Genomic DNA, 24,054 nt, shown 5'->3' on the forward strand with positions numbered 1-24,054 from the left:
CATCTGGCCCAGCTGTGGCCCGGGCCTCACGTTCACATGCCTCAGCCTCAGCCTCTGCCTCTCTCTGTGATTATGTGATACACCAGGACCGAGTCTCAGCCTTCCTCTTTGATCACAAGACCTACAAGTGTTTTATCTGTCAGGATGAACTACAGAGCCTGGAGGGGGAACACAGGCTACAAAGACACACACACACACACAAAATAACCGGCGTACAGAATATAAAAAGATAGTCTGTGCACCATATGCTCTGGCGAGTGCCTGCAGAGATACTTTGACCAATTCTTACAATTGGGAGATCAGTTACGTTGGCCTAAGGCAGGGCATAGTCTGGTACTTTGGACATTCAACACCTGTAAGCCAGTGCCCCAAAAGGCGGCTTGATTACAGCCTTTTCCTGCTTCTAATTTTGTGGTAAAAGTGGTAACAGTACTGTCTAATCATCAAACACCTTCATTCTGAGCAATGCAGGGTTACTGTCTTCTGCATGAAAGTGTGTTTCTTTTTTGTGGAAATAATGTCTATAGTTTAGAGCTGCAACTTAAAAAAAAAAAAAAAGCTTTTAAAAAATCCCATTCTGTATTATTTGGTGGTGGCCACGAGTCCCTGTATTGTTTTGTATCTTGGAAAAGACATTCATTGCTACGATAATCCCATCGTTTTTTTAGACAAAGGTACGCACTGTATTATTTTGCGGTGGGAGTACTGCAAAAGGAGGAGGATCGGATAAAAGTAGATGTGGGCGATGCAGACAAAAATGAATATCTCGAACACTTTTCTAAACTATATTTAGACGTTATTTTAAATGCATCAGGATTGTGCTAAACTGTGCCTGTAAATGTCTTGGTTGAGGTTTAAGTATTGCTCATAATGTCATAAAATTAACCACAAAAGGACAGAAATATCACTTTATATTGTTTGGGAGAGTTCACCAGACGTTTTTGTCTCTTTTTGAGGTCATTTTTTTTATAGTTTTAATTATAGACAATATCCTCGATATTCTAATTTTGCATATCTCCAAAACAACAATTGTGATATTATCCCCTAGATAACTATTATTTTTTTTCCATTTTATCTGAATCAAACACATAGAACACCGAACACAGAAATAAGACCAGAGAGCAAAAAACTAAATAAAATATGAAGCACAAGCATGTTTTGAATGTCAGTTTGTGTCATACTTTTTTTTGTGATGGCTTTTTTCCTCGTATTACAAACATCTATCCATCAGATCTCTCTCTTTCTTCTTTCTTTACCAGAGGTCAACCCCAAACTACTCCTGCTGATTCCTAAATAAGAGCCTGAACACAGAGCCCTCACCCACACACCTGGGCACACACACATTACTTTAACACGCTCATATCTCTTGTTTCGGCCCCTCCCCTCACTCCCCTCTCTCTGTCACCTCCTGCATCTTTAGTGAGTGAGGTCATAGGGGCCCGAGGGGGGACGAGTCTCCGTCTTTTCATTGCTTTATGATTATGCCCTCGACTAACTCAAGACGGTCTTTTAAGAGTTTAACCTGCACACCCTTACCCAATATTTACCATACTATGACAACACTGCTGTTCTCTTCATTCTACATGGGTCATGGCTCAGCCCTGAAATCATAGTTTAGGGCCAAGTGTCTGGATATTTTGGAAAGCAATTCACGCTTCAGCTACTTGTGAGCTCTTTTGTTGAAAGTACCAATAAATGTGTAACTCAGGCATATTTCCATAATGTTTTGTCTTTTTAAACCTTAATAGGCTATGATATATTGTGAATGTGTAATGTTTTATGTACTTGTATACCGGTTCAGAGGATTGTCGCATATTAGCTTAGTGCTGCCCTCATTGGAATGTAAGTAATGTGTAAGTAGACTGGCTTTAGGCCAAAGTGACCGACAGGTTAAGACCACTGACCGAGCGATCCAGGCGTTCACACAGAATATGTGCCTGTTTGCTCCTAGTTTTTGTCAGTTTAAAGCATCTTAATACAAATGCATCTGAGCTTCACTGTTTCACAAAAAATGAGGACAATGTCAACTTCAGGTCATCATGAGACGCCTGGCTGCTTATACACAGTGTGGTGCAGGGTCAGTGGTTTATGAGAGAGTTGTTTGGCCCTCCTAAATGTGCAATCTTTTCATTTTCAAGGTGAGACCACAGACAGTAAGATGGCAATGAACCGTTTCTGATTCTGATTCTGAAGTTAGTTGTAGCCGTATTCCACTGTTATTGCTCTTGTCCCTAGGCAGAACCTGACTCTTGACCCTTCCAAAGCAATGTTGGAAACCTGATTCTGTTCGGGTTTACTGTGGTTTAAGGGAGTCACTAACACTTGATTTGCGATAGCTAAAGTTATAAATAAATTCTGCAACAAACAAAAACTAAAAAACAAAATTAAAGCTCTCGCCATTTGCGCGACGGCTTTCCTGCGCGACGGCTTTCCTGCGCGACCGCCTTCCTGCGCGACCGCTTTCAGCGCGACCGCTTTCCCGCGCAACCGCTTTCCCGCGCGACCGCCTTCCCGCCCGTCCATGTTTTCTGCTGCGTTTTGCGGCATACCAAACGACGCTCAGTAATTCACCGTTGATGATTGCGTAGTTTGCGATTCAAAGAGTTGTTTGTCCTGACAAATTGCAAGATTGTGCTGAACGCAGACCTGAGCAGGGAGAAAGAGAGAGAGAGCCTCGGTGACCCGGCTGCATCCCCTCCTCCCTCTACCTCCGTCACCTAGCAACAGAGACCTGCCGCTAATGCTAACGCTAATTCTAATGCTAATGCTAAGACCGCGGCACAAGAGGAAATGTCCCATCAAAATAAAAAAAGTCAAACCTGGGGGCGCCAGTAACACACCTGGCAGCGATTTCGGGGCGAGCCGATCGAGTCTATGTCCCCATGTGGCTCTTTTCGTTGTTGTTGTGGTTGTTGTTGTTGTTGTTGTTGTTTTATGGCGGTTGGCATCCAAGTGTTGCATTACCACCATACTTTATTCTTCAGACTTTGTCGTATTCTTTAGAAGTTCTTCTTCATGTGCAATCTATGTGCTGTTGTGACACATATTCATGTGCAATTACTGTCGGGATCACATGCAATGGTATTTATGTATTTATTTATTTATTTGTCTATGGGAGTTTTTATTTATTTATAGGAGATCTTCTACTGAAAGTATTTTTCAGACTTCCTATAAGTGATCTGTTCTTCTGTATCTACCTCTGTATCTACCTGCGTTGCACCAATGAAATTTCCCCATGTGGGACAATAAAGGAATATCTTATCTTATCTTCCATTACTTTGGTGTTTCAAAGCCCATGAGTTCAATTGATGTTCAGGGGGTCAAAAATGCCCGAGTTGTTGTTGTTGTTGTTGTTGTTGTTTTATGGCGGTTGGCATCCGAGTGTTGCATTACCGCCAGACTTTATTCCTTAGACTGTTGTTGCTGTTGTTATTGTTTTATGGCAGTCGACAGCCGAGTGTCGCATTACCACCAGACTTTATTCCCCAGACTTTGTCGTAGTCCTAAAAGTTGTTCTTCCAGTGCTTTGACTTCCAGTGCTTTGACAAAGCCCAAGAGGTCATGAGATGCCATGAGATTTGCGAGTTGTTGTTGTTGTTGTTGTTGTTGTTGTTTTATGGCGGTTGGCATCCAATTGTTGCATTACCGCCAGACTTTATTCCTCAGACTTTTCGTAGTCCTCAGACTCTGTCGTAGTCCGTAAAAGTACTCCTCCCATTGCTTTGGTGTTACAAAGCCCATGAGGTCATGATGTTGTTGTTGTTGTTGTTGTTGTTGTTGTTTTATGGCGGTTGACATCCGAGTGTTGCATTACCGCCAGACTTTATTCCTTAGACTTTGTCGTAGTCCTGTTGTTTCAGAGACCAAACAACAACAACTATTCTAGTCACAAAGACATATCATGACCTCATGGGCTTTGTAACACCAAAGCCAGCGAGTTGTGGCAGAAAGAATAAAGCCTAAAGAATAAGTTCTAAAGAATAAAGCCTAAAGAATAAAGCCTAAAGAATAAAGTCTAAAAGCCTAAAGAATAAATTCTAAAGAATAAAGTCTAAAGAATAAAGTCTAAAGAATAAAGAATAAAGAGGTATAACTTGTTGAAATCGGTGAAAGTGTCAGAAGCGCCTCAAAAATCCTACAATCCTAAAAGAACATAGTGTCTGCTTTATAGTGTCTGCTTTATGACGTCATAAGCAGACTTTTAATACATTATAACGTGTGAAATATGCCTAGATTGAAAGTACCATCCAAAATAAATCTGATTGGCTCTGTGAGAATCAAACAAGCGCTCTTTAAAAAGTCTCGTCTCTGATTGGTCCACTGAGCTTCGTTCCCCCCCTCGTAGTGGGCGGGGTCACACTGTAGGACGACGTCGCACGCTCACGCACGAGCTCATACTGTCCACGCTCTCGGACGCGGCACTGCAGCTTTAAGTTTGTCCTTTTTTATTTAGCCCAAGTTTACGTTTCGTCTCATTCTAAAGTTGTTTTTATTTCGTGTTTACTTCGTGTCAATGCGGTTGAGCAGGAAAAGAGAAGAGCTGTGGGACGCAACGTCTCTTCGGAGCGGATTTGAATGAGGAAATCATCCACTATTGTGAAAGCTCATGGAGGCGTGAGAAGAAGAAGAAGAAGAGAAGAGGTCGGCTGCGTTTTACTTTTTGAATATTTTTTAATTGAACGCGTGTCCTGCTTTGATCTTTGATGCTGTTGGAGACGGAAAGTTTCCTCCGCAAATGACGTGGAATAGCACGATGAGCAGCGGCTACAGCAGCTTGGAGGAGGACTCTGAAGAGTACTTTTTCACGGCCAGGACATCGTTTTTCAAGAAGCCCCTGGGAAAAGTCACAGAGAGCAAGGTACAGTAGAAATTATGAACGATTTTTTACCATATTTTCCCTCAATCGCGTGCCCCATTGAAGTGCGTGGTGGATGAGGGAATTTTCCAGCATAAACATGTTTTATTGCACTGCACACAGTCTCGCCCCAGGTACATGTTATTCAAACAAACAAAAGATAACGTTGCTTTCGTGTTGCCATGTCAGTTTCCTTTCATTCTGCTGCTTATTTGCATTTATGACAGAGTGACAAAGCCTGATCCAGTTCTGACAGTTGACAGGATTGACCTATATGGCTTTATTGGTTTGTTTACCACCCCATATTCCATCAATTTACAAGACGGTGTTAGTGTTACCTTTAGGGCTAACTGTAAGCTATAGCATGACCCATTTTAAAGGTCTTAAGTCACTGATTAACTTTGTGCATGCCAGCCTGCCTCCTCTTGAAGTTTGTCCTTTAAAAAAAATAGGTTTCCAGGATTTAATTTAGCTTCCTAACTAAAACAAATTGGGTCACTTTTCAGTTTCTTAACAAAATAATTTCAGTCATTCAAGTTACTTACAAAACTGCTCTCCAAACATGACCCACAGAGCTTTTTTGCAGACTGTGGTTCATTCTTTGAGACTTGGCCAGGCTGCATATTCAGCACTGTTGCATGCCACCGAACATGTCCACTGCAGACCCTTGACGCCCTGTTAGTGTGCGAGTAGTGGGCGCACAATGTGACCATACAGCGCTGCAGGGGAGGTTGTGACCTTTGCTGTCGGCTCCTGACCTGCAAACGGAGCCCGGGCAGCAGTTTGGTGGTTTCCCACATGCCAGCAGTAATTACAACCACTGAGAGAAGACTTTTGGGAGAAATGTGAAGGCTTCAGAATAAAATTACAGGTTTGGGGACAGGAAAAGTTGAAAGGAAACGTTGGTGTATTTTTGTTCCTGTCAAGTAAATTCAGACAATTAAAGGAGATTTAATTAAAGGTGTAAAGTAGAAGAATGTCAGTATTACCACAGAAACTGGAAAAAACTGGAAAGTTTCTTAAATTCTTACCATTATACACACTTGAACTACACTGAACTACAAATTGTTAATTTATGAGAAAAATAAGTGATCAACTGTTTGAATGGAGTTTTGTTGTTTCATCATTTCCATTTTAACCAATAAATTAACCTATTGTTGGTATTTTGTGGGACACTGAATAGCTTCGCTCTAGTCAGTATTCTAATTCCTGGATGTTGACTGATAGGTTCTCACCCAGCATGAAGCAAAGTGTAATAAAGCTGATTCTCACCCAGCATGAAGCAAAGTGTAATAAAGCTGATTCTCACCCAGCATGAAGCAAAGTTTAATAAAGTTGAGAGCATTGCAAACACGAGAGTGAAAATGAGCAGCGAGTCGATGGGAAAACAGGGATTTAACTCCACACAGGCTGTACTGTCGACCACTGTGAACATAATGTGGGCTGAATGGGGTTTCTGTCAGCAAATGTCACTGTACTGTCTGGAGATTTAACCCACTCAGCAGAAAGTGCACACAAGACACTCACAGGACAGCTGGTCGCCAATGCAAACGCTTATCACATGCTCTACGATCATTGAAGCCCATTTTGTATTTTTTTTTTTTTTATCAAGATATGAACAGGTTTGTTGGGTTGAATTTCAAAGAAAAAACATTTAACAGTTTAACCACCAGTATAACTTGAGGCCTCAGAGTAAACTTCAAGTACAGCTGTGGTTTTCTGTCACAAGGCGGCATGGAGGCATATTTGAGAATCTGTAGTGACAGTTGGACTGTTGATGGGCTTGTCTCTGGATGCATCTGCTGATTTGGAAATAACTGTGAAGCTGGGACCACTTGCAGAGCCACCCCTACAATGTGGTGTCACTGCTGGGTTCACCTAAATAGTTCTTGTGTCTTTACCACAATGAATAATAATGCATCTTTTGCCTTCATAAACCTCACCTGTTATCAACTAATTCTAATGGTTCCTTGCATTGCATTTCTTTCGTTAAAAGGGCTTTACCCAATGTATTTCATGTAATAAAGGAAAAGTTACCCTGCCCCTGTACAGAAATATACGTGTCATTTATACGTGTCACATGGCCAAAATTAGAACGTTTTATCCTCCACAAACCAGGAAATGCACTGTTGGCATGCCAATTGTTGTTAGCATTAATGTGATGGCAATACTCCACTCCAACTTAAAGTTATCTTATAAACTCATCACAGCAAATGTATAGGAATGCTTGGAATGTGGGGAATACAGTTTGTTCATTGAAAACGGTTCTAAATGAACGTTTTAAATGAATCGTATGTAACCTGCGCTCTTACTGTTTTGAAAAAAGTACTTCAATGACAACTGAAGGAATAGCCTTAACTTGCATTGAGGTCACATGTACTCTCTCCCTGAGCCGCAGAGGCTGCACTAGCACGGATTCATTATTGGTGCAGGTGCTGGGCTTTAGATAGTGACCATTCACCTGTTTCCTATATATTGTTTTGGTTCTTATAACCAAAATAGTAAAACATAAATCCATCCATTATTTGATCTCAAAACAAAATAGAATATAGAGTAACCTGTTTTTTGCCTTTGGGGTTTGAAACTAAAATTTGAAAACAAGTCATTATTTAATTTCACACTGTAAATCAAGCTCCACAGCAAGTGCCCAGCGAATCTCTTTGTTCCCTGGGGGCAGCGCAGTTAAAATCGACGAGAGCTGCAAGGCTCCTGGCCCTGGCGGTTGGTTTACCCTGAAACCAAGAGGCTGAGCGTGATCAGTGTCGGGGGCTACGCCTCTAGCTCGTTATGAAAAGCGGTACTTCATTCTCCGCTTGGACTGAGCGGGTTTTTGAGCAACATTTGTACATCATTGTCCATGGGATTTGTGTGGATTCATTTTTTACATCTTTCACGAGTAAATGGAGCTTTGGGGCCATCCGTCATGCCATGGAGCATGTCTTGACCTCCCCCTGGTTCAGCCTGTTCAGTCTACGGGATTAGACCTGGTTTAGTCCGGGTTTTGTCTTGGTTTAAATGCAGTTCATTGTGAAAAATTGAGGTTACAACAGCTGGCTATATGTACCCTCGTGCACCCGCCCGATCAACTCAAACAAACACAAACGTTTGGTGCTGATGCTTGGTGTGCGGTGGAGCTCTTGTCTGTGGTGGACAGGAGGAGCAGCCATGATGCACTGCTTTAAAATGCCATTTGCTCGTAAACTCACGATTGTTGTACAAAACGACATCCACACAAATCTCAATCTCAACTGTGCAAAGAGTCTGTAGGCCTAAGTCCCATTCTCCGTGACGAGGGAGCAGCCATCAGCCAGTTCAGTCCCAGTGGCGAAATAAGCACCAAAGATCTACTCTCCACCTGTCCATCGCAGAATAGTGGCTGGTGATAGTGTCTCTGTCTCACAGCCTCAGTCACTGTCACCACTCGGCCTCTCACTGTTTGGCCCTGTCTTACGCCCAGAGTCCTTCACCTCTCATCGGCTCTGCCTCGCCGCTTTGGCCCCCAAATTATTTTATTTACAGTGAGAAATTAAATAATTACAAATGTTCTGTTTTCTGAATGTTGTTTTAACAAACACATAAAACTACTTAGTTCCCTTTTTTCTATTTTGTTTTGAGACCAGAAATGGGAAATGGGTCGTTTTCCAATTGTGTTTTTTATACCCTAAAACAACAAACGAGAAATTGGTGTTTTTTTAATTTTTGATTTCCCATCGCAAAACAAAAATCAAATGCCCAGCAGGTGCACAGACCCATTCAGATCAGAGAGACGCTGAGTAGGTTTAAAACGACTGGATTTAAGCAACAAATGCCCAGAGTCCCATGTAAGGCTCGTTCTGCTTTCTGATTAGATATTCATCTTGAGAACCAAAATGCCAAACTATAAAATAAATTACTTGTCCATCATGTCCAATGGTTTTGTAATAAAGAGTAAATCGGCATTACAGCAGCTATAGGTAAAAGCCAAATTTCATTTGAACACAGTTACCTCCCATATCTGGGAGCACCTTTTTAAACATTTTACATGCATGTCACTCCTGGTGCTTAAAGCATCTACATCTGAGTTCATACAGCTTATATCAGCTTATGAATTCAGCAGTAAATTGAATGCATTCTGTCCCATCACCAGTGTCACAAGTTTATAACTCCTCTAGGGTGTACTGTATACAATTAAAAGTGCTTGTTGTTACCTCACTGCAGATGAGGTCATTGTTGGCTAAAGTCTTTCTTATCTGTTTTTCTAGTAAGATATTTTTCTCTGAAGGGCAACAGATAGACACGGTGACTGGCGGAGTGGATACCTCATATCTTGATCATTTATTTTCTTTAGTCTTCCTGTAAATTGTTGCTTTGCTGTTAGCAACATACTTCTTTGCGGACATTCTCTTACAATAAATTGGTCATTGTGATTTATCACAACACAATTTAAAACCCTGTGAAATGTACCTTTGACAAGTCTGACCCTGTGCTGACTTGTGTGCACTGAATGTGCTGTGTACATAATGTCATGGAAGCAACAACTCTAATGAAGTATTTCAGATGAGACTACTGAGGAGCAGGTCAGATTTCTAGGTTAAGTATTTGTGTTCAAACATTCTGAGGTTGGGTTACTTTCCTGTCCCACACCTGAGTCTACACTGTGCTCTCACATTTCTCATCTAGATATTAGTGATGGGCAGATCAATATCAAATATCAATATATCGATACTGTCCGAGGCAATGAAAAATGCTGTTTTTAAATAAATGCTTTTTATATTTTGAATACATTGTTCATATTTTGGGTGTTCATAGTATAGGATTTCAGTGCATGTATGAAATGTATTACCAGTACTTGGTACTAAAAGTACTTGGTACTACTAAATGGCTCTTTCTTACGAGTAAATAAACAATGTATACAAGCACTTAACAGTCTTATTTTGTCAGATGGTTGCTGTTTGTTGCTGCTTTCACAAAATACTTCACATGGTTCACTCCCTTTTAAGATTGGGCTCCTAAAATAGTCCAGCCTGCAACAAAGCTCATCAGTTTACAGCCAGTGTCTTACACGGTGAAACATCCTCGTTTTACATTTGAACTTTTGCACGATGTTGGGTTTGTTCATTGAAGGAAACGCAGGAGGATTTGTTCGTTCATGTGCAGCCAGTGTCGTCAAACAACAACAGAGCCGGTTTAGACCATGGCTGTGGGCTGTGTTGTATAATAAGATAAATGTGTCTTTGAACAGCAGCTCTACCTGCGTCATGGAGAGTGTGATGTGGTGGTGGTGAGTGCCGTGAAAATGGACTAAACACTTGCACTTGTGGTGACAGGTATATTCTTTCATGGGTCATGTAACTTTTGCATCAAAAGAATCGTCAACATGGTTCATTTCAGATGTGGTAGCATGTTGAGCAGCTGATCTTGAAGATTATATCAACGGTAGTTCAGCAGGTTCGTCCTCTGACCAAAATGTTGGCAGTTCTAATCCCGCTCCAAACATATATACATTGGTCACAGGCCGGCGCTTTGATGACAACTCTCACAGTTGAAAACTGTCATTGGGCGATGAAAAGTATAGAAAAGTGCTATAGATGTGACCCTTTATCTGCCATAATGTTAGAATCCTCTTTAAATTGATTTGCTCTGTGCCTTTGCCTTCACAGTGTGGGGCTGTTGCCTGAACGTAGTTTATTATCAGAGTGTTGACAGTGAGCGTTGTCATTGGTCAAACAGGCGCTCTACAGTAGCTCTTTGAACAGGTGCTCATCCATCTTACCCTCCGTCCTCCCGGTAACTCCCCGTCTACTGTTACCGACCACCTGGGGCAGAGGTCAGAGGTCACAAGATACTACATGCACCTGCGCCTGAGTAATGACTTGTGCGGCGGAATTTAAGTTGAGGCTCTTATGTGTGAGCAAAAGCTGTGGTTGTCACAGAAGTGAGCCGGTTCTTGGTATAAATGACTAATATACAGCTCACCACTGCTCTTAACAAAAGCAGTACCTATTGTTGAACATGGAAACCTGAAGCATCCATTCACATCCAAAGTATGCTATTAAACATTTGGTTTCTTTTGGTTTACAATCCACATAAACATCTGCAATTGCTTTAACATTGGCTCATTTGCGCTTCGATGCTTTCAGATTTCTTGAACTTTGCATGTTTTATCGGGTTTATACTCTTCTTTCAGGAGGAAATTGCCCTGATCTGGTGGCAGCAGAAAAGTGAATGCAGGCCTGGCATTGTGGGCTGTTTATAGGAGCACTAATGAAGCATGTGTCGGTGGTCTCTTCCTCAAAGCCACTTCTGGCTCTGTGATGCCTTGGCAGCATCACGGTTCATCTGGGACCAGTTATGGCTGTGTGATCTTCAGAGGCCATCATCAGTAAACCACAGCGGCGCACTTTGGGGCGGTTTTCTGCTTGTTTCAGTCAGTGTTCCAGGGAGAGAGTGAAAAGAAAGTGATGATGAATGACAGGACTGGCCCCACACACCGTGATGGAGTTTTGGACCCGGGGAGGTATGTTGGGGTCAGGGTTTTGTTGAGAAGGCAACATCTGAGTGACGAATATGGTTCTAACTGGATTATTGCACTAATAATAGAATATGTGTTTTTCTAAACTCAAATTGAAGAGAAAAATCTGCTAAAAAAAATGATTGTTGTTGTTGTTTTCCCCAAAGGAGTCAGGTTTTCCTTTGTACATAGCTATGCATTTATAACATTACTATCCACCTAATAATTATTAAGTCATTCCAGGAAGTAAGCTCAGTGCTTATAATCTTTTCAGAGCTGTAATTTAAGTACCAACTGTAAAACATACCATGGCCCTGCAATGATCATATTGTTGCTCGGGGAACAGAATTGTGTTTTAAATAACATGATGCGATATGTAGCACACTTATCTTTAGTACAATACACACAAAGAGCATTTGAAAGGAAGGTGTGTCTGTGGAGCCTGATAATGGACAGACAATCCCTGTGAGAGGGGCTCCGACTGTAATGTCACTCACTCCACAGTTACTGCTACAGTGGAAAACCCCTCCCACCTGATAAACCACACTCTGAACACCGAGTCCTCCTTGGTCAAAGTGTTTTCAACAAAACTACATAAGACACCAATATAATCATCTGCTTCCAGTGTTGATGTGTGCGTCACCATGAGTTTTCTGACACGCACTGTGAGTTTAAGTACCATAATTAAGTGCTGTCCTACTATTCATAATGTTTTACTGTCTTTTGCCTCGAGGAGTTTAAGATGGAGTTTCACATTGCATTGGAAAAATACTTTTTACCATTCAATACTTTGGTAGATTCTGTTTAATAGGAATAATAGTTGTATGATAATTGTTCAGATAAAATTATTAATGTGTGTTTTTGTTTATTTTAGCACTTTGGAAACAGATTTTGCTTGTAAAATGTGCTATAGAACTAAAGGGACTTGGATTGTACATTTATTTAATTTTGATTACATATAGGTCGATGATTACGCCACAGTGTTACATTAGATCCAAATTTATGACTCGAATGCCTAATGCCTGGAGCACTCCTACATGTCAAAATCTCCAGGATTTGTTATTGTGGAAGGACACACCTTTGCTGTTCTTGCTCTGGATTTTTCCAGTGTCACAGTCATAAAAGTTTCTCAACAACCGCAGTGAGTCACTACACACATATACTTTACTCATCACATGTAGCATCACTTAGATTATGATGCCATCCGCCTTTATTCTATTCAACATTTTCTTTGCTTATTCCACATGTATTTATTTAAACAGGAAAACCCCAATGAAATAAATGAATACCCTATTAAAATAATAATAATAATAATAATACAGATTAAACAAACAACACTGGATATTTTTTTTTTAAATGGCAGTAAAACATTCTTACACGTACAATATGTGTAAATCCCAGTGAGAGCCTTATGAACAAACAAAAGGCAACGCTGTTCTCTTCTTGCATCCAATGATTGCCATCCTACATCCCGCTTGTTCCTTTTGGGGGTCGCGGGTGATTGGAGTCTATCCCAGAGAGTTTTGGCCTTAGGCGAGGTTCACTCTGGACAGGAGCCAGCTCATCACAGGGTTAGAGTATCATTCACAGGGGTGGGTTCTGCATCCATCTCTTGTAATGAACATTAGTGCTGGATTTAAAACTGAGATCAGAGGTTTTAAGACTGTTGTTTTAGAATGCATATATATAATATCACCATAATCCAGCACTGAGAGAAACATAGCCTGGATTAACTGTTTTCTACAACTAAATACTTTTTAACTGCTCAAGTATTTGTAATAGGGTACTTGTTCAATGACATTACCATCAAGCATATGTAAAAACATTTAGTCACTATAGTGCCTTTTAGTGAATTGCATACATATATTTTATTTAAATTCATTATTTATTTTAAATTTACACAATTGTGTTGGATGGAATTAAAATCAGCTTGAATATTTTTGAATCACTTGTGCAGCAGATGGTGCCCTAGCATATAGCATTGGATCATCTGCATACGAGAGGATGCTACTGTGTTTTAGATTATGGCCAATTAAGTTTATATAAAGTGTAAATAGAAGTGGTCCAAGGACGGACCCTTGAGGAACACCTTTTATTCAGATAAGAAAATTCAGATCAAAAACCATCAGCAGAAACTTGAGCTCTATTTGTGAAGTAATCTTTAAATCACTTTGAATTTGTGTCAAACTCAATGGCATCAAGGGGATCCAAGACAATACAGTGATCCACCGACTGGATGATCCTGTTTCTTTGTTTTGTTTTGACCATTAATAACTGGTTTGCCCTTTTCGCTTTCCTCATTGTGAACATTCTTAACAACAGAATACTTTTAGTGGTCTCTAGTTGTTTTAGCCAACAGATGATTGAGTTAAGAAGCTTATAGTTTTCACTCTACAAGGTTTAGTCTGGATGTCAAAGAGGTTATTTAGCCTTAGCCAGTGACATCTTATGTAGCCTTTACTGTAAACTAATTGATAGCTCCACAGAGTGAAGGTGCACGGTGCACACATGTTGGACCTCCACAGTGCACCCATTAGTGTAGGAATGCTGGAAGGAAAGGTGTGTCCCATCTCCTCTTCCCCCTTGGACCAAACGGGAAGTACCAAGTGAGGGAGGGGAGAGTGTATTGGCAAATGTGTGTAGCAAGAGGTCAGACAGATGATGAGGGGATATGCAATCATTCCTAATCACTCTAATAATCCCAATCCTTCCAAATCATAACAAAACCAAATGTATCAATGCAAGAAATTTGCAACATTTCATACACCACATAAAATCTACATAACATTTAGCTGTGTTGTCAAAGATATTACATTAAACAAAACATTTTTGGGGAGTCAACAATCAACATTTAAGGCTGCACAATTCACACAACCAACACAACCTTCCTACCTACCATTTTATTGAAAAATGTTGAAATGTTATTGTACCTGTAGTTTAAACCTATAGAAGTTCCTGGGATTCTTGTATTAGTTTATCAATTCATATTTTAGTATGATCTCATTTAACAACCTGCACTCTGGACCCTGCTTTTTAAACATAATATCAAATCATATCAAATCTAACAGCAATACCTTTTCTAGATTATTCCCCCCCCCCCCCCCCCCCCCCCCCCCCCTTGTGAAGCCTTATGTCATTGCCAAACTCTTTGAATACTTTAAACAGTTATATGCAAACAACCTCCAATTCAAAATGTTCTAACCATAGAAGCCAGAAGAAGATTATATAGTACACATTTAAGGAGCGCCCTGAGGCCACAGTAAACATGACCCTAAATCCTCTCATCACATGTTTTGTCTTCTCTGCTGTCATGTGCGCTCAGACAATGGTCCTGCACGAGCGAGATAGTCCTAAACAAAGACAGGAATGCCACAGGTGCGTTTGATAAAAGGCTAGAAAAACGCCACACGGACAAACTCTCACTGACCATAGCAGCGAGTGGAAGAGCAGGATGCACCGGTGCGACCGCAAGATCAAACACCATCAGGACGGCTCCGGTGTCCGTCTGCCAAGCACAAACTCCTCATTTCAACTGCCACTTTCCATCAGTATAAACTTGTGTCCAATGTTTTTGTTTTTGAGTGCCGCTGCTAGTTCATCGTAGTGTAAATGCATTTTACTATTGTGGGTTCAAAAATGTTTTTGATAACAATAGCCACTTGAGCTGGGAGACATGGCATAGTACGAATGCACCATATATTGATGGATATTTATATTTTTATTTTATTTCCTGACCATAAACAATGCTTTTAAGACCTATTTTCTCAAAACTATGTGAGAGTTGCAGTCTACTAGCCGCTTTGACGTTCTAATAATAGCATGGAATTGAATGGCATGCAAAACTATTCATTATTTTAGTAAAACTGTGTGTTATGTAACATGAATGTATTAGACCACTACTTCAACTAGCACCTGTAGTTTGTCCTCATTATGATGATTCCATGATGAGGTTCTAAATTATGTGATTTTGCTCAATGGTTATTGCTCATGACACCAAGAAACTTATTTCAACAACTTCAACGGAAAAGGGAGTTTCACAGACTTTAGCAAAAATAAATCTTACTTAAGTTGATGAGGAAATGCCAGTGTCTTTTAACAAGTAATCTGAGCTGTTTTGTCTCTTCCTCAGTCCATTCAGTGTCAGCGGGAGGATACACAAGGTCTCAAACGGGAACATGACCTCATTGTGTTGTGCATATGCAGCTTGTGTGTTCAGATATAGCCACCATCACACAGCCTCCCTCTTCATGTGACATATTGTACACACTATGGTCTTTTTAAATCCCCAAACACGGTCACCTTTTTCTAAGGTGAGTTGTTTGCCATGATGAATGTTTCATGTGTCAAGAGAGTTGTAGTGTGAAGTCAACGTGCTGGTGGATGACGTAACAGCAGCTAATGAATGCCTCTTAATCTTGTTGACTTCCTTCCAAGTATTGTGTGACCTTACTCTGTCACAAAGATAACAACCAACCTAAACGCAGTCACTAAAGGAAAAAAACTCCAAATACATTTTTACTCATTATTTCTCTGCCCTTTACGTCTATATTTATAAATAATCCAAATACTTGCAATGTCTTAGACAAAAGTGGACGTTTTTATTTATCATCAAAAACTGCATCAAAATCTTAAAGACGGGTTAAAAGATTTGAGGTCTTTACACATAATCCAGGTGAGTCAGCGTCTGGGACAGGCTCAGAAAGAACCAGATCTGCTCCAATGCTTTGTTTATTCTTCATTTTATTCACTTATTTTTGTTTCTGTTTGTTATTGCTTTAGCTGTAGGGGCTTTAAGAAGTCTGTATTTATTAGCAGAAGCTGCACTGGCACCTTGTCTTCATTGCAACAGGATTTACTCCATATAAGGCTGCGTGTGCCTTCAAAGTGTTCCTGGATTGTGCACTGTGTCTGTGAGGGGGGTTTAATAGATGCACAGCTGGACTATGCCCATGTAAGCACACATTACAGATAGAAGGACACTTTTTACACCTGCCATCACTATTCTAATGTTATATACTATCCACATGATGTGCATAAACTCTTTTTTTGTTCAGTGCCCTTGCCCTGCAACTAGACAAATTGCATCCATCTAAAATATAGGTTTCGGTCACAGACACTTAGGCAAATATGAACGTAAATGTAAAGATTTAACCTTATAACTAAAGTTCTTTTAGTGAGTCTGGAGGTTGCCTGTAATCATTTAATTTGTCTCTGCGGTCAGTGACCCACCTCTTTATTATATAACAGATTTATAACAGATTATGTAACAGAAGTTTTGTAGGCTTTTTGTGTCCAATCTTTAATTATATCATAACAAAATCAAAGTCAACCTTCAAAGTAATTTACTGTGGAGGTTGAATATTGAAGTATTACTTGCAATTCATTGATCGGTATTCATTTGAAATATGGTTCTCAAATATTTCACACTAAGAACTACCCAAAATAGTATTTGGCTTTCCGAGTACCACCACATCTAAACCTGGATTTTATCAGGCCTAAATTGGGGTTAAACATGGCTTAAAATAAGACTAAGTCATGTATGTAATAAGATTTAACCATCTTTAACCACCACCCTAATGTGGTCCTCTGGGATTCATAGAACCAGAGTTACATTTGTAACTCTCTTTCTAGATAGTGATCAACCCAATGGAGGACAAAATAATAGATTTGCCTCTAAATAAAACAAACCCTCAAACTGCAGAGGGCCCTGCCCTGCGTACCACCAGCGGTCTTAGCTGTAGGTTGTTTAGCGACAGAATCTCGTTCTTTTTAAAAATCCCACATATGTAGTGCTTATGACACGCTGTGTACACAATAGTGAAGTCACTATCTTTGTGGTGATATGGTCTACTCTACAGTGAGCAGTGTTTCATAATTAATACCATGGGACCAAGTCTGTGTTCTTTCTTTCCATAAGCATTTTAACCTTCAGACAGTTGCAGTTTTGGGGTTAATGTTGTTAAGTTATTTTCCTGCTGTGAATGTCCTTTTTATAAAGGGCAAGTGTGTTCCTTTTCAGAAAGAATACAAAGGCTGTTTGTTGGCCACTTGTTCTACATTTTGATATGGCATTGATTGCATGATTCTAAACATCTTAAATACAAACCTAAAGTTTATACGATGTACAGCAAAGAAATACCAATAAAGGATAAACAACTAAAAGTACTTCTTCTGTCACTACTCTCACATGTTTAACATTGTTGGAGTGTACTCAAGTATTCCATATTATGAACCTCTGCTATTCTTAGCATGGCTCAGAAACACTTGATGCACGTGGCCTATTCAAAGGTTGTGTTGCCTTTTACTTGTGTCTTTATCTGTTTTCTTTTGTTTTCTCTGTCAGGATGTGGAGAAGGACCGAGAGCTGCGGACGGAGTGTAGTCGAGAGGAAATTAGACAAAGAATTGAACTGTACAACTCTCTGACCAAAGACCATCTGAAAATGACACTGGTGAGTAACACTAGTATATTTTTGTTTTAAAGACTTTTTCTTTTTATGAAATGAGATAAGCAGCAGTTGTTTCAGGAAATTACAGAAGGTAAACCACAGTGTGCTGATGTTTGAACATCCTTGTTCCCTCCATTTGCATTCCACAGCACTCACATAAGAGTGATATGATGTTATTCCTGCCATTGTTCTCTGCTCACATGTTTATCCTGGCAGTGTGAGAGCTGTGGGATGGTATTAAAGCGCCCAGGGTAAAAGGAGAAAGAGCTTGTTAAAATCATAATTGTTTTCCCTTCTCATTGAATCCACCCAAAGTTTAGAGTGATTCTTGTGTGTTTGAGTTTTCTTTATTCTTAGCGTTGCTCCTGTTTTCCCCACACACGCTCTTTTCTTACTTTGTTCTCAGATTCATTTTTTTTTGCTGAAACTGTGAGACGTGTCGGATTCAGCAGCGCCACGAAGCCAAAAATCCTCTGCTTGCTACCGTGCACTGCTGCTGTCCGTACGCGGGACTGTTGTCTTGTGTTTACGTTTATTAAGTTGTTTTAATATATTGAACAATATATAAGTATGATCTACATGTGTCATGGATTATAAAAACACAATAGAGCTGCAGTTTGGGCAGAAGAAATGTTATAGAAAGCAAATTGCAACTGTGGAGTGTAAAAAAAGTGTGGGCTAAAAGTTTCAATCAGATTCAGTGCAGGACCCAAGCACAAGTATAATGTAGAACTGAAACAAATTGAGCCATACCACTGGTCACTGTTTTAATCTGTACCTGGTTTATGCCCCTCGGTAATAGCCCCATATGGAGTGTTAAGATTAGGATGCTCCTCGTCTGGACCATCTGCTCTGCACTGGGCTTACTGGTGAACTGGGCTCAGATCATATGGCACACAGAAGAGAGCACACACTTCCTGAACTGGAGCTGGAGCATTGTTGACGGGGTTTTCATGTGCAATGAGCAATGATTGTTGACGCATACATTGTCCACACTAAATTCCACATTAATTGAATGCTGAGAACTATATTGTCTATTCTAAGATAATTAGTTTAAATACTGAACGAATAACAAGATAAAGTGCTATTTCTGGACTTAAAAGTGCACATTTCTGATGGGAGATTTGTCTCCATGGAGATGTAACGTTTTTACCAGGAAGGTTTCACAATATGGCATCAAACTCCTCTATACTGATTTGCGTGGTCACTTCTCCACTGATCTGACCAGTAACTTGACGTGGCAGCTGGACCTGCTTGTTGTGTCCATGGAGATTTAATGTTTAATGCCGTACTGTGGATTAAAAATTTAATTTGATACGGGGAAAAAAGGCTGGAAAAACCCAGATAATAAGTTTTAAACTAAATATTTTTTGGGGGGACAATTGTGGAACAAAGCAATAACATCTCTATCCACAGAGAGAAGATAGTGCACCTTTAAGTTTAGGGCTTCATTTCTTTCACGTTTCTCACTTGAACCTCACATTTTGCAATAACATCTGATTAGCGGGATCACAAACATTTGATTTTTATTTCATGCAGCTACATGCATTTTTAACACGACCTAATGTTTGTCCTAGGGCCGCGCTGATGTGTACACAGGCTTCATTAAGGTCCAGATGGATCTGCGGAGGCCCGTGACAGTTCGGGGGGGTCAGAGGGGGCCGGCGGGAGAGGCATTTTATCTGCCCCGGGGAGCCATCAACACACTGCATGTCAGCTCCAGTAACACTGTCAAAGAGGTGAGCTCCCACATCCACACGCTCTCATCACTTTATCAGGCGAGTCACAGGAACAGAACATTAGATTCTGGCCCTGGCAATCGTGACTACATTACAATTGTTGTATAGTTTTTCATGGCGGCTGAATAATGAGAGCAGTTCTTTTGAGTTTATCTCCCAACTGGTTTTAGTGAGAAAAGAAAGACATAAGAACTGTTTCTATGTTGTTTTAGATCAACGTCTACTTTAAACTAAAACGCTCTATTTCTGAGTGCTAACTATTTGTGTTTCCGCAGGTCATTGTGGCTCTACTGAACAAGTTCACCGTGGCAGACAATCCAGCCAAATACGCACTGTACAAGTGCTACCGCCGAGAGGAGCAAGGTGAACACCCCAGACACTGTTACAGGCGGTAAACGGGGACAGACACGGGCTCATGCCGCTCGTGCCGCTCATGCCAGGCCAGTGTCAAATGCTCCTGGTGATGACCCGTGTGTAATCCTGTGTATTTTTAGACACTTATGTCGCTAATTACTGGGCGTCTCGGGGCTCTCCCCACCACCAGCCATTCATAAGCAATACACACCCTCATACTGCAGTATAAATAAACTTGCACTGGCTTTCTGTAAACCAGCAGCTGCTGCAAACTTGTGGGGTATCGAATGTTATCTTTTGACCCTACTTGGCACCTCCAAGTTTGGAAAAGGTTTTATTCACCTGGCACACCTTTACAAAGCCTAAGATTCATATGCAATATTTGTGTAACCTTTGTTCACTGTACAAATTAAACTTTTATTGATACAGCTTTTTGTGCCTACTATCCCATAAGCCTAGTTTTTGCATTACAGAAAGACTCGCTAATAAAATGCAGTCTAGACAACAGATGTTACTCTTTTTATTTGAAACAGGCAGTAGTCTATTGGCTTTAAAACTTAGTGTTGACGTATGAAGCACTGGATAAGCTGTCTATGACCTTTAATCTGTAAAGTTTTAATAAACTGCTCTGCCTGATACAGAAGTAATCAGACTGTTCATACTGAACAAATGTATTTCCTAATAGGTTTGATCAGTTTAACAAACGAGCAGAAAACAGACCGAGGGACTTAGAGTGCTCCATAGTTTAATAGTTTTGCTAAAAGTATCCAGACCTTGCATATTTGTGTCAGATATTTAGCCTTGCACACAGTCATTTTGTTGGTACAAATACTACAAAAAGGACTTTGTGAAAGATTGAACTGTCAGCTATGTTATTGCAACTAGATTTGCGATTTTATGCATACAAATTATGATTCTGTGCAAGCAAATCAATAAATCAAAATGTGTTCATAGAGCACTTTTTAAAAAGGTAAACAAAGAACTGAGCAATAAAACAGCATTTACAACTGAATGAAATTTGTCAAATAAAGTGTTGATTTCAAACACGTGCAGGAGCATGAACATTTGAGAAAAGACTGGAATATGAATACTGCTAAACTAATTCATGTTTGTAGAGGTCTATAAACTTAAGCAGTTTTTGTTTCAATAACAGGATATTTAGTTGTTTGCATTGGACCTGATATTACATAACTACTCAAATTACAGTTTCATTGTGATATATTGTGCAGCCCCACCTTGTTACCACAGAACATAAAGTTTGCTGTAAATGTGTGTTTTGCAGTGCACGTGTATAAGCTAGGGGACGCGGAGAAGCCCCTGTTTCTGCGCCTGATGGCAGGACCGAACCTGGACACTCTCAGCTTTGTACTCCGAGAGCAGCAAACAGGAGAAGTCATGGTAATTATATCTGGATACACATTGTGCTTTACTTGTCATTACTGATGTCGTTTCATTATACATGTGTGTTAATGAAATCATAATAAAGTATACCTCCTTCATTACAGTGGGATGCATTTTCCATTCCTGAACTGCGCAACTTCCTTCAGATTCTGGAGAAAGAGGAGGATGATCAGAAGGAGGCTGTGATGCGCCGCTACAACATGTACCGACAGAGACTGCAGGAGGCGCTGCAGCATGTCAGAGCGCTTTCATAGAGGACTGAACAAGAGGACAATGGGGAGGACGCTTCCTTTACACACAAGCAACTTGTCACATTGACAATAATTTTTCTTTTTTAAGAAATGAATGAAAGTGAAAGACAAGTGAAGAGTTGAACTCCACTGTCTCAAAGCTGCAGTATCGAAGACATAATGCGACAAAACCAAAGATGCAGGATCCGTGTGCCACATGCGTTTAGCTCTGGGAGACTCACAGACATGTTTGTGCTCCTCTTCATTTCTCTGACACATGTGAAATACCCAAGGCCATTTATTGTTTCACTTTTATTTAAAGTTGGTCTGTACATATTTTTTCTTAATTTATAAGGGTGACATTTTATGTTTTTATGTTTTCGTTTTCATGAAAAGTCTTATTTACCTTAACAATGTGGTGCGTTACACAGAATGAATAGTTTATTCATTATGAATCCGTCTGTGAGCTGTAATTTACTCCAAAGATGGTGTTTTTGGTTTGTCACAAGTGATTACGTTGTTTTTAGGGATTGCCTTAATATTTGTCAGGAGAATATATAAAGGTTGTGCACCTGATATAAGGTTGTTGTTTAAGTAGTAGTAAAGTTAAAGTTGTGCACCTGAAAAGAGATGTCTAGAAATGTTTAAGCAAGTTGTGTTGAAAATGTTCAAATGTGGATGGCAAATACTCATGTCCTGCTTCAAGTCAGTGTTGTGGGACAGTTTTAAGCACATTTGGCAAAGGTTTAAATTCCTGACTCTTGAACCACTGCGGCGTGAGCAGGAAGTGAGAGATTCAGCTGGTTTCTGGAAGTTGACGAAGCGCTTTAGAGGTTATAGAAGGGATTGAGGAAGTTTGAAAGAAGATGTTTTGAAAATGGCCTGAGAAGTGAAAGCAGGAGGAAGTAGTGTGAGCTTTGAGGACAATGCACAGATTCTCCTTAAGCTCAAGTCAAATGAGTCAAATACGATTACTAACTAGGGGTTAATTGTTTCTTGATCTTTGATCTTGATTTCTTTAATAATTGTGAAGGCAGCACAAGCCAGTTTAGGGCTTGTCTCTGTCTTGTAAATATCAGCTTGTGGGGCACTGACTGCTTGTCTCCTGTTCAAACCTTTAGTTGTTTCTCTTTGTGGATCAAAGTCAATGTATTATATGGGTCATAATAAGACGTGTGGCAAATGTCGATTAAAAGGTTATAAAAGTTAGCACTGGAAACATGCAAGTTAAGTTTTCTTGTTGAATATTTGCAAGAAATATATGCTGTGTTGATTATTGTGTGTGTTGGCAATCAACTTTGTGTAACAATCATAAGACAAATAACCAAGAGCAGTAAAAGCAATTTCACGATGTGCTTTGTTCTTAGTACTGAATGAAGTGAAACTGACAGTACTTTTAAGTCTGATAATATCACCATCTAGTGGAGAAGTCAGGTACTATTCTTTTTTTCTGTGTCAAACACACATCGTTTAAAAATATATATTTTAATTGTTAATGTTGTGCTCAACAACCAAAGCTATTTCGTGATGTTGCCTGGAGCAAGGATATTAGAGTCCCAATGGAGGGATGTATAGTTTATTTAAATGGGTTACTTTTAACCCTCAGTTATTTTATGCTTAACACTGGGTTCTTATTTTAAGCAATATGGAGGTTGCGTGGAGACATTTCATATATGCAATTAATGTTGTTAAAGTTGCATCTAAAAGCAATTTAAGACAATGCATCATTCAAGAAAGTTGTATCCAAAGAATGTTTGGTCACTTTAACTTCTAATTCAGGGAAGACAGTTTATTTTTTGTTGTAGTTCTTTTTTTTAAATTACTTTCCAAATTTGTTTTTATTCTCTTGCTGTTTTCATTATGACACTAAGAAGTATTTTAGTTTCATTGATCTCCTCTCACAGTTTTTGTAACACTGAGTTATATTTCTCACATATTTAAAGATCTTACTGTGTTTTTGGACTCATTTTGTAGACTGTGAAGCCTTATTTCATACTTATGACTTGCATTACTGGCCTAATTATATATAATAGGTGTCATCTGTATTTCTATAACACTAAACCATCTGTTGTGTGAGGTTCAGAACAATATTGAGCTTTACTCCAAACTTGTGTAAAATGCATAGCCAAATTTGATTATAAAAAAACTAAACAAAGGAAGACCAAACCGCCTCTACATTCTGACTGAATTTTTAAAACTGATCTCTTTCTTGTTCTGTTAGTTTGTCGTCATCTGGTTTCACTGAAGCCTTTAGTAACTATGGCTTTAGACTTTGAAGCTTCAGTGGATGTCATATGAGAGATATATGCTTTGTGTTGTTTTTTCTTGGAGCATAAATGTTGATTTTACTAAATTGGTGCCTTGTATTGTACATGACATTGTTCAGTGTAATGTTCATATCTTTAAATCCAGTGGGGCCTTTTCATGAATGGAATGAAATGTTTCTAATTAAAGGTGGTATAAAGAGATGTACTGTGCAGGTTTGTCTTTGATTTAACAGTAACATTTAAAAGTGTAACATTTCTGGTGGAATGTTC

At 39.7% G+C, this 24,054-nt stretch overlaps 1 protein-coding gene across 1 annotated transcript in view; it reads left to right on the forward strand.

Moving 5' to 3' along the window:
• Window positions 1–23,985, forward strand: part of rassf3 (Ras association domain family member 3) — a 37,132-nt gene extending 13,147 nt beyond the window's left edge. The window contains exons 3-7 of the mRNA XM_072453865.1: window positions 17,689–17,796; window positions 19,371–19,532; window positions 19,808–19,895; window positions 21,169–21,284; window positions 21,392–23,985. Coding sequence (XP_072309966.1) covers window positions 17,689–17,796; window positions 19,371–19,532; window positions 19,808–19,895; window positions 21,169–21,284; window positions 21,392–21,541 — 624 coding nt within the window. The 3' untranslated portion in view covers window positions 21,542–23,985. The remainder of the gene's footprint in view (window positions 1–17,688; window positions 17,797–19,370; window positions 19,533–19,807; window positions 19,896–21,168; window positions 21,285–21,391) is intronic.
• The last annotated feature ends 69 nt before the right edge of the window (window positions 23,986–24,054 follow it).

This window comes from Eucyclogobius newberryi, unplaced genomic scaffold (genome assembly GCF_026437365.1).
Source record: "Eucyclogobius newberryi isolate DKJ021-1_F unplaced genomic scaffold, fEucNew1.0.hap1 SCAF_2, whole genome shotgun sequence".
NCBI lineage: Eukaryota > Metazoa > Chordata > Actinopteri > Gobiiformes > Gobiidae > Eucyclogobius > Eucyclogobius newberryi.